Source organism: Colletes gigas, unplaced genomic scaffold, assembly GCF_013123115.1.
Source record: "Colletes gigas isolate AHSC1104 unplaced genomic scaffold, ASM1312311v1 Colletes_gigas_Sc00002, whole genome shotgun sequence".
Classification (NCBI taxonomy): domain Eukaryota; kingdom Metazoa; phylum Arthropoda; class Insecta; order Hymenoptera; family Colletidae; genus Colletes; species Colletes gigas.
This window is the reverse complement of record NW_025106631.1, coordinates 8,200,123-8,211,312: the sequence shown is the minus strand read 5'-3', so window position 1 is coordinate 8,211,312 and position 11,190 is coordinate 8,200,123. Positions and strand designations below refer to the sequence as shown.

At 51.3% G+C, this 11,190-nt stretch overlaps 1 protein-coding gene across 1 annotated transcript in view; it reads right to left on the bottom strand.

Annotated features, from left to right (window-relative positions):
- Positions 1-860: 860 nt before the first annotated feature.
- Positions 861-11,190, bottom strand: part of LOC122399577 (unconventional myosin-IXb) — a 53,602-nt gene continuing 43,272 nt past the window's right edge. The window contains exons 3-17 of the mRNA XM_043400360.1: positions 9,752-10,038; positions 6,037-6,208; positions 5,803-5,975; positions 5,567-5,726; positions 5,372-5,488; positions 4,996-5,231; positions 4,721-4,910; positions 4,060-4,337; positions 3,794-3,983; positions 3,439-3,610; positions 3,144-3,355; positions 2,581-2,843; positions 2,070-2,342; positions 1,850-1,949; positions 861-1,483 (exon numbers count right to left, since the gene is read on the bottom strand). Coding sequence (XP_043256295.1) covers positions 1,326-1,483; positions 1,850-1,949; positions 2,070-2,342; positions 2,581-2,843; positions 3,144-3,355; positions 3,439-3,610; positions 3,794-3,983; positions 4,060-4,337; positions 4,721-4,910; positions 4,996-5,231; positions 5,372-5,488; positions 5,567-5,726; positions 5,803-5,975; positions 6,037-6,208; positions 9,752-10,038 — 2,981 coding nt within the window. The 3' untranslated portion in view covers positions 861-1,325. The remainder of the gene's footprint in view (positions 1,484-1,849; positions 1,950-2,069; positions 2,343-2,580; positions 2,844-3,143; positions 3,356-3,438; positions 3,611-3,793; positions 3,984-4,059; positions 4,338-4,720; positions 4,911-4,995; positions 5,232-5,371; positions 5,489-5,566; positions 5,727-5,802; positions 5,976-6,036; positions 6,209-9,751; positions 10,039-11,190) is intronic.

Below are 11,190 nucleotides of genomic sequence, written 5' to 3'. Positions count from 1 at the left end.
CATCTACGGCCGCTGGAAACTCGACGCTCGGTCGTTTCGTCGCGGTCATAGCGACAGATTTCCTTCTAGAAATTGGCACTAAGAATTCAAAGACACATGAAAGAATACTGTTGGTAAATATCGTTTAACCCCCGGGCTTCGAACCATTCTCGTCGGGGGCAATCCTCGAAACGCTTCTCGAGGGGACTCTCGTCCCGCTCTCCAACTATCGAGCTCGTTCTCTACGACTTTCTTCTCTCGCCGTTAAAATCTCCTCCGAGGACGTCGGCAAATATTATATTTATACACTAAAAGGAGTAAGAGGAAATAAAGAAGCATTTGGCTCGAAGGTTCTTCGAAACCCCCGTCGGAGACTAGGGTGGAGCACGGAACTGTACCGTCGCGTGCCACCCCAACGCTATACACACGTAATTCTAGATATACGTGTACGTAAGGTAAACGTATTTCGGGCCCGGGTTCTCACGATTGGGACCGTTCGGGGCTCAGCGGGGACGAGCAGCGAATTATGGCAATTGATTCCGTCTGGGGGTCCGACGAAGAATATTCACGGAGATTTTGCGCCGGAGTCTCTGAAAGTTATTAAAATATTCACGGCAGAATCTCCATAATATATAAATATACGCGAAACTAAATTTCCAATTACAATACGTTATATGAAACGCGTATCCTTATTAGTTTGGAAAGCAGCAGGGACGCGGCTTGTATTAAGAACACCTGCTCGCGAGGATTTTCTAATTAATGTTATTCCATCGCGAAGGAAAAACACGAGACCCGTTCGAGACAATTAAAAAAGGGGATGGTCGTCCATATGGCGCCCCTGTTACGGGGCGTTGTCCCCGTGCGGCGTTATTAGGGGTGATTTCATTATTCCGTAAGGACGCTGCTCGCGCCAGGAGCCCCCCGAACGGCGCCGACGTGTACACGGTTGGTACGCCCCTGGTTTCTCGAGGCTCGTAGGTATTTAACGGCTAACATGCTTACTAATTCGAAAATGTACGTCGACGCGCGTGTACTTATCTACATGGAAGACGAACGTGGCTCGGCGAGGGTGGCGGTTCAACGTCTCAAACGAGCGATAAGCGCGCCGTTGTAGCGACTTCCGCGTCCAACTCGCTTAACGGCCCGGTGTGCAATTAATTAAAAGACAAAGTTCAGTGTCCTGGGGAACTTTCGATCCTGCTCGTTTCCCCTGATTTTTTTTCCACGGACGATTCGCGGACACCGTTCGCGGAATTTTAATTAATCTTACGATTCGAGAATCGCGGCGCCGGACTCGGAACGGCGTCGTTCGGACAATCAACCCAACACGGAAATAAATAACGCGTTCAAACGTTAATATTGCAGGGTTTCAGCTCCATGAACTGATAGGGCACGTGCAACGTTGCGTTGTTGTGCTCCACCAGGAGGTGACCGCGTCTGGGGGACGCGCCCACGACCAGAACCGTCTCACCTTTCAGCAGTACCACCTCTCCTTCGCCCTCCTCTGAAACAACAACCGTAGTCGCGGGAATTGGAAATGAGGAAACGTAAAATCCGTTTAATATGCGGTCGCGGGGAATCGTGAAAATTTTTCCTGCTATCCGGCACCGTTGCAATTTATTCCGTGCAAACGGTGATTATAATTCGCTCGAACAACGGGGCGCAATTCAAACCCCCGATCGCGTGAATTTTATCGCAGATTTTCGATTTGAATAACGAAATAGTAAATACCCGAACGTCGTGCATTAATCCTGTAAAATTTCATCGACCGAAACCAAGTTGATTACATAAAATCGGATAAAAGAAAAAACGGATTATCGCGCGTTACGAAAATATTTCGAGCGGAGACGGGAAATACCGATTGCGTTACCTGGGAAAGGCATCTTCATGATCCTCGTCTGCGGATAGCCCAGCTTGGTGTTTCCTGTCACGGTGTAGGACCTGCTGGGCGGTACAGGCGGCGGTCGTTCCTGAAACAAAGTTCCAAAGACTTCCTCTTCCATTTGACGGCGAACAAAGTTGAAGTTGAATTTATAAAGGAATCTGAAAGAAACGAGATTGGAGGAAATTCTCGGATATGCGAGTCTTACCAAATCCAGCCCGTAGAGGGTGCACGTCTGCTGGATCATCTTCTGATCCGCACACTTCTCCGAGGGATCCGGCGGTGGCGTACCGGCGATCGGCTGCGGCCTCGGTCGTGTTCCGCTTCCGGTTCCCGTCGCGGCCGTCACGTTCCTCTGAACGGTGCCCGTGTTGGTCGAGGTCGGCTGCTGGTGCTTCTTCTGGCCCATCCCGGAAGTCACGCCTATCGTTGTCTTCCTCAGCGGCCATCTTCTTCGTACTCTCCAACCTCTCCACGTAGCCTGATGACACACGTGCAATCCCATTGTTTCGTAACATCGATGCAACATTTCCCTTTGCTCTACTAAATCCGATTCTATCGCCTTGCACCGTAAAATGGTCGCTTATTCTTTTGCTATTCATATGTACGTTGTATTAAAATGTTTCGTGGGCAACTTTGTCAAGTTTGCTCCAAAGAAAATAACCTTTCCAAGCATTGTGGATATTATAGTCGAATTAGAAACTGAAAAATGGCGTCACCTGTATGACGGTGGCAGCCCTCCTGCGCGTTTCGGATCGGAGGTTCTCCAGCTGCTGCCTGATGCCCTCGCTGAGGAAGATGTGCCTCTTGCCGAGCGCCCAGCTGGTGCTCGCGCCGAATTTGCTCTTTAATTGTTGGGCATTTTGAAGAATGAGCTTCGTATCCTCCACGGCTTGCTCCTCGGCGCGACGCAGCTGCTTGAACGGCGCGATCAGTCTGTACCTCGCGTTGAACGCCTTGAACCGCATCCGATGCGGATATCCTGCGACACCACAGAGTCTCTAATAAACAATCCCCCTTTCGAGAACTCGTAAACACGATCGAACAATAATTCCATCGATAACTTGTAAATAAAGATCGATACAAAAATTTTTACTACGATCCTGTGCTCTATCTGCGAATCGACTAAGTTTGTGAAAAGTATTCGCGCAGGGATAGTAAGTTTCTTGGAGGATCCGCCGGGACGCAAACTAGGAAGTAATATTCTTCGAGAGATTGACACGGATTCTCGGCTAAACGTCGTACGATAACCAAAGATCCCGTGAATAGTTTCGAGACGTACCTCCGGCCATTAGATTTACTGTCTCCAGAACTTGAAGGGATCGTATCTGACGCATAGTCACGCCTCTGTCTAGGTGCAGCGGGGTTTCTGTGCCGTTGCTTCTAATGCACCTGACAAAGTGGGGTCTGGCATGGACGAGAGTTCTCAGGAGATTATCCAGCCTCGTGTGAAAGTCCTGAGTCAACGTGGAGATCGGTTCGTCCCCGTTCAAACTGTAATCACAGGCAAACATCATCGATCGTCGTCCGCCGGAGTCGCGCGCGCGTCACGGCCGCTCGAAACCGGAAGTTCTTACAGGTCCGTGTGAGACGTCGGAGATATTCTGAAGCTGACGCCCCTGGGCACGGTGTCGCTCGCGTACAGCGCCTTCAGCTCGCTCCCGAACAAATGCGTCGCGAAACCGAAGCTGCACGTGTGCTTGTAGAACACCGCCACCAAATCGTCTGGCACCACGTCCTTGTTCGTATCTTTGAACGAAACGATTTTTTATCTAGATGGACTCCGGTATATCGTTGAGAATATGCTGCCTTAGACACAGGGACATTCGATGGGCAGTCGAGGATCGTATATATAGGAATAGGAGATCGATCGAGTACTCGTGAGAGCGTAATCCTCTGAAAAAAGATTATTTTTAACTATCGTAGACGCACCGAGAAAGTCCGAGGCGTCGTAAGTGACTCTGCCGGCGAAGTGCTGGATCCCGAAAGACCTGCAGTCGACGGTCCTTGGCTCGAAGAGTCGCGGGTTCTGTTTGTGCTGGACCTTGACTTTAGCCACGTAGCTCTCGGCGGTGCCGCGTATCGAGCACTCGACGTCCAGCATGCTCAGCAGCCCAGTCCGCTGCGGACGAAACGAACGATTACGGTTAGCAACGAGGACCACGGGGGGGACGGGAATGGCCGACCGTACGACTCACCAGGGAGGAAATGAGATCGATGCACGGCACGTTGTCTACGTAATCGACCTCCACGTCGCACCGTATACCCTCGTCGCGACAGCTCTCGATCGAGCTTTTGAATATGTGGGTGTTGTAGAAATGTTGCATCGTCTCCGCGCATAGATTGATGCACAGGTGCTCCAGCTGGCTGGGTTTCGGGTCCTCGAACCCGAACATGTCCAGGATGCCGATGAAACCGTCCGTCGCGTGTCTCACGGCATTGTTCAGCGCGGTCATGCTTCTGGAACCGGTGCCGCCTGGACGCGACACACAACCGAGATTTGTAGACCAAAAGACCGATTACGGGGGGGCGGGAGGGTCGAGAATAATCCCGATTTCCCGTCCGGGAACGTGGGAGGAATTCTGGAATCTTCGCGCACACTCGTTTGTTTACGCGCGGAATTTATTATAAATCTAGATTCTCGCGTAGAAGAGGATAAGGTAAATTTCAGTCCTCCGGATCAAAACAGCCCGAAACGAGGGGACGTGGATCGTCAGGTAATCGCTATTAACTCCAGCGACCGAGATTGTCCAGAATGAACGGAATCGGGAATCCGAGTCTGAGCTGGGTAATCCCGAGGAGGTCCCTAATCTTCGAGTAAACAACTATAGCGGAGCCACGCGATCCTCGTATACTTGCCTGCAGAGCTCCCGATAGTCGAGGCATGCTGACTGGTCACCTCTGCCTGATTGTGAACGGACTCGTTCGAGTCGGACGATAGCGTGCCGAGGGTGGAGCCTAATCTCTTCAAGCTGTTCGCTCTCCTGACGATCGTGGCCACGGTGCGGCAGTAGAGCGCTTTCGCCAGCGAGTCCCTGGTCATGTTAGACTGTATAAACAAACACCCTTCAACGTGGTTGCGGTCCGACAGGCGTGTCAGTGGGTCAGATTGCGCGTAACGAGTGACACAGTACCATATTCGCGTCGCAGACGGACTTGACCAGCTGCCCGCGGGCGTTGTGGGTCCTCGAGGTGAGGCCCCTGAGCAGGGCCGGCGGAGGAACGCCTAGGAGGGCTGCCACCGAGGCCAACTCGTTCTCCCCGATCACGCCGACCTCCACGCCAGGCCGATCCGTGAAACCCACGTTGCCCAGGATCAGCACCGCCGCGAGGACCCTGACCACGTCCAAGAAAGGTATACCCAGCACGCCTGCGAAAAAGTTCTCGATGGATTGTACAGGGTGTATAGAAACCGTCTTGACCGCGAGGAGAGAATTTCACGCCTCTGGATCGATGCATCTGTATGGAATCGTTTTCGAGACTAGGGAAGGTGAATGCGTAGGTACGTACCCAGACAAGCCTTCCACGCCTGAAACCTGATGGCGTCCTCGGCTTCGTCCTGCCTGGTGTCACCCTGCTGGAGGTACCTTAGATTCTTCAGATTGTAACCCTCCAAATTAAGTTTCACTGTCGAGCAAAACACGATCGAATCAAGTTCAGCCGCGCGCCGCGCGATCGTCGATCGTTATAGTCGAATTTCTCTACCTCGTTCCTCGTGCGACAAGCCGGCTAACATTTGGTAAAATATGTGGTAGTTCTTCTCGTCGGGCAGGGGCCTGATGACCCGCGTCTGGTCCAAGAAGTAACAATGTATCTTGGTTCTGTACAAAGCCCCGTCCGTCACCTGGACCTCGATAAAGTGACCCTGAACAGGCAGAGGTCGGTTAAGTTCCTCGTCGAGACGGAAGCTCGTAGAAAATACAAATGTATCTGTTACGTACTATCCTAGAACTCTCCGAATTGGTGGCGGTCTTGGCCGATCCGAGGGACCTGAGGACCGTGAAGGCCGCCGCCAAATGTTTGAAGGCGTCGGTCTCTGGACCACCTCCGGCGACATCGAACAACTGCCTGAGTAACAGCATAGAGGCGTACGTCTTCCCCGAGCCGCTCGTCCCTGAAGCAAACAGATAACGTTTCCTTCGATTTCCCCGGACAGAGAGCCAATGATAGTTTACCGGAAAGAATTATGGCTTGAGGGTAGCCGGTCTCCGATTGCTGTCGCACAGCCTCCTGGACAACCTTGTTCAACTGCGGCGCCAACGGTACGGCCCTGGTGCTCGTTAGGGTCAGCGGGTTCCCGACGTCCGTGTAAGGGTTGATGCAGACCAGAATCGGGCCCACGTTCGTCTGAAATTATAATAAACGGGGGGAAAGATTGAATTAAAAAAGGCAGGAATTGATATTGAAAAAATTGGTTGATCGGTATGGGATTAGCATGGCCGTAGATCGCGTGCTCCGAGGTGCTCGAGCTAAGTAATACCGGAGTATCAAGATGGCGACTCTTCCCTATTAATGCACGAGCCACGGTCCGTCAGGAATCAATTTTCTAGGAAGGAGTATCCTGTGAGCAGCGTTCGCCACGGACGACGAATCGATCCTCGGCCTCGTACGCGTTGAAATCGCCGGGGCAATTCCCGGACAAACGTTCCCGAAGAAGCATCGCCCGGCTGATGTTTCACTTCGCGCCATCCGCAGACCGCAGCTTCCTCCAATAACGTCCCAGGAGAGGGATAAAAGGAAGCCTCGAGCCGTGGAGCGACGGAGACTTAGAAATCAGGACAGTCGGGGCGACCAAGAAACGGAAACTGGAGGGGAGAGGACAGGGAGAGGCGAAGGAGAAGACGAAGGAGGCAAAGAGCAGAGGGTGGTGCAACAGGCTACGAGCGGCGAGGCTTTGGCGGGCCTTGGTTCCTATTAGAAGCCCACCTAGAGAAAGCAACGCGCCGGAGGACGAACAAAAAGGTGAACAACGCCCGAAAGGTAAGTGGGGAGAGAGAGAACCGGTCCCATGTCAGGGCCCGTGGCTAGCGATGGGCCCTCGATCCTCTCCGGTCCGTGCGTTTCGAGCAACTCGCGCCACCGGTCCTTTGGATTTGTTTACCGAGGGCATACCCGATTGCGCGGAATCGCATTCGATGTTGTTTGCGCTGGTCTTTAAACTGGTCGAGCTAATTTCAACGATTACGATTTAATTGCGAGGCTCGATAGCTGAGGTCCCCGATCGTGTAAAGTGCGTTTCAGATAAGGGGAATTAACTGAATCTCAAAATAAAATGCGTTGCACCTATATCGAATGGCGAATGGTTGCATATATTGCTTATCGGTAAACTTGGGAATACGGAGTCGTGACTATGATTAAAATGAGATCGATGTAATTGGTGAGCAGCGAGTAAAAGTTGAAATCTTCTTTGATCGGAGTAGACGCGCGTCGAGGCCGTCGCTACCGATAGTGCACCTAACGCGTCAGAAAAGGAGAACCGAGGCGGAAAAGAGACGGGGCCCGGAGAAGGTCGAAGGAAAAAGAAATACAAGGAGACAGAGCGGTGGAGGCGAGGGAGTGGAAACAGGAATGGTAAACTTGACAGAAGAAAAACACGGATGGAGACAGGGACGAACGAGAAATCGATCTACGCAGCTGCGCGTATCCGTGTCCGAAGATCGGGCAGGATCGACGTTACGTGGCCGGAAGGGAGGAACGGAGTCGATCGATTGGCGGGAAAAAAATGAACGATTTCGATAACGCGATCTTATCTGATCCGTGGTCTGTTTCCTTTCGAGGCTCCGCGTCGTTCAATGGCGTCCGTTGGTCCGTCATTAAAAACGGGACACTCGGGTCGCGCGGAAAATACCGCGCTGAAACTCCGTAACGGGTTCCCCCCGTCGAAACTAATTGCTCCAGCTGATTCAAGGACGGAAACGAGACCCTTTTTGCGTCCATCAGGATTGTTCGCGTAGCCCGATCCAATCAAGCCAGCGCGATATCTGTCCGCGGTCACACGGAGACTATCGACTTTTTCACCCGAGGCGTTCCCTTTCTTCTCGTCTCGGTTTCCCCTCGTTTAAACTACCTATTGAGAAACTCCTGATTTCTCCGTCAGCTTCGGAGCGGAGTGTCTCCTGGCTAAAAGGGGGAGAATTTTCGCTGGCTCTTCGCGTTCCTCGTTCGGCGGGGCCTCGTTAAATCCGACAACCGAGCGTACTTACCTTGAAAGACGAACACCAGTAATCGACGCGGAACGAGGGAAAAAGAAACTTCAATCGCTCTTAATCGGCTTCGATAGCGTCCGACGCGTCTCCTTTCACCCGGGATTTCGTGTACGATTCAAGGACAAAAGTTTTAACGATTCTTAATTGTCGCTTTGATACCGTCCGGGGGGGCACGTCCTCCGCCCCGAGATCGCGATTCAGATTCGAAAGGTCCCGGAATCGATCGGAAACCAGAGCCTAACGAACGGCTACCGGAGAACCGGAAAAGAGGCACGCGTTAAGGTATGCCGGAAAGGAATTAAAACGCAGAACACGATAATGGAATGCGAGCGTGCCACCTGCGGGCGACGCCACGCGAACCGAAGAGACAGGGTGAATTCTTAATGGCTCGGTTCAAGAAAATACTCCCGATGCAATAGCAATAGACCGAAACGTACGAGGAAGTCCTAGAATTACCAAAATGTAAAAGAAAACTATGATAATGAATAAAAAATTTGCAAATACATTTGTGTTCGTTGTATAAACCACAGTCGAGACAATGACGGATTTCACGTTTTTCCAGTACTCCTCCGCAACTTTCACTATCCCACAATTTTATGTGTACCGGATTATGTTTTCCACGCATGCTTCGTTGCAGTGAAAGCAAACCGTGTTTGTAATATTTTTCTTTCCACGCATCGTTTGTGTACAAAAGGAACTCCGACCCATAAGTAAATACTATGTTCAGGATGATGAGATAAGAAACGGCCATTACGGACGTTCAACTACGCATTCTGGTTGTCGAGCACGCGAAGAGGCCCTCGACTTTTAAACTTGTTCGATAGGCTCGAAGTTTCGAGCTGGAAAGTTCCCTGATTATCTTTCGCCCTGTACTTTGCTCCTCTCGGCCGCTCGTATATACCGCGGCTAATTATGTCGTCTATCGCGAGTCCAATCGAGAACTGTTCGCCCACCGCGAACGCAATTACAAAGCCTCCTATTAGGATCCCTATTGACACGTTCAGAGGGGAGGGAAAAATTGCGTCCCCCGATTACCCATTGTCGAATCCAACGAGGCAAAAAGCGTCGACGAGTCGCGTCTTAATTTATCGTTCGGAGGTGTCTCCCGTTAAATACCGCGTCGGACGTATCTCGCGCGGGAATCTCGAATCGTCCGGGCTCGTGGCAAATCGGGCATTCATCTCAATTAGAAGCACCGCGAAACTTATCGTGTCCGCGCGAGGCGTCGAGCTACACGCTCCGCGTCACTATCGAGGCCCCGAGTGATTGATGCGCCCGACGATTTAACGCGGAGACGATCGAGGGAACGCGGACGGGCTCGATCCCAGCGAAATTTCACGGGGACACGGAACTCGCGATCGTCCTCCATCCCCGCTTGAAAGCATTTCCTGGTCGCCTCGATCTGCCTCCCCCTCTCGAGACGCGTCGAGCTTTCGCGGTTCCCCCAAGTTTCTCCGAAAAATTATCCAGTCTCCGAGACGTCTGCGGATTAACGGCGCCTCGACAGCTTCGATATTATTTATTAGGTCTACAAACGTATTCTCTGCACCGAATCGCCTGTAATGCTTATGCTTTACGCTTGACGAAAGATCTGTAAATTCTGGAGGATCGATAGAAGAATCTTCATGGAAATTCGTGTTGTTTAAAATGAATACTGATTAAATGTTGAGTAGATGGTACTCACGTGGTACTGTTTGGCGCAAAATCGAGCTTGCAGACACTTGAGGACCGCGTCCTCCGTGAGGGGGCCTGGTAGATGAATGAGGTCGTCCAAGGCCGTGGAGCTGGCGGGCCCGGAAGTGGCCGTGGTGCCTTTCGGGAGACATCGATGCTGGCCCTGGTTGCTTTTCGCGTTCTTCACGTCGGCGATGATGCTGGAGATCGGCGGCGATCGCAAACAGCCCAGAGCCGTCACGCACGACACTATCCCGTCGTCGGGGATTCCATTATGGCGCTTCGGGGAATCCAAATCTGCGCAGAAAACCCGTCCCCGTGTACTTCCAAGCACCGCAAAATATTCCCCGGGTAATTTTCCGGGGTTCGAAAAAAATAGACGATTAAAGGATAACGGCGGTCTCGAGCGAATTGAAAGGGAACCGCGGTGAAACTACACGCGCGAGCAATTCGCCCGGTCGAAACGCTGACCGCGGCTCGATTAACTGGAAGGAATTAGAGATCAGACAGAGCGTATCGAGGGAACGAGCCGCTTTGGCTGCTCGCAAATAATTTTATTCCCCTGCCGCCCACGGAATAGCACGGGGCGATCCGACCTAGAGCGAGCTACGAATCGTTCGCTGAATATTTTCCCCCCTTTCTATCGAAATTCATATAAATGTAAATGCTTCCGTTGCATAGATAAATGGAAAAAACTAGATAATCTAGTTTTGGGCAAGCATACGTTTACGTAGATGAAAAAAAAAAACGTAATCGTTTCGATTTTTGACGGTCCTCGACCCTCTGTGACACCGGTAAATGTCTCGAGGTTTTTGCAATTTTCAAACGTTCGTAGATCTATCTATGAAAATACGCTGGTGCAACTGCAACATTACGAAAACGCTTCTTTTTCAGTTTTTTATATCGTTCCTGGACTAGACTAAATAAAAGCAATGATAAATACTCGAGTAAAAATGGTAAATAAATCATAAAACGTTTGGGAACATGAAAGGGAGTAGGGGAAATAGCCGCTGCGTAAACAGCCGTGTTTACCGTTCCGATGATTTTGCGGAGAAATCGCTCGCCCGGTCCCGGTTATTTAAAATATCATTCACGGTCGAAAGCCCTGCCGCCGCCCTTCCGCGCGGTCACCGTTTCCTGAAACGCGCGGGCGTATCGCGAATTAACGCCGCAATGACGATATTACGCGTCGTTTAAATATTAACAACCTCGACCGTGCCAGACGGATGTTCGCCGTGCACGTGGATCTACGGGGATGGTACGGTTTAATTCGCGGTAATCGCGCTCCAACGCGTCGCCGATTAAAAACTCTTCGACGACGGTGTTCCCCGTTAATTCGCGAATATCGGATAATAACGGTCGAAGAGATCAGAAGCGGACATTGTTTTCAATTTGGAGTTCGCTAGGCTGTTATAGCCTTCGAATATTATCGACAATAATTGCCAATAA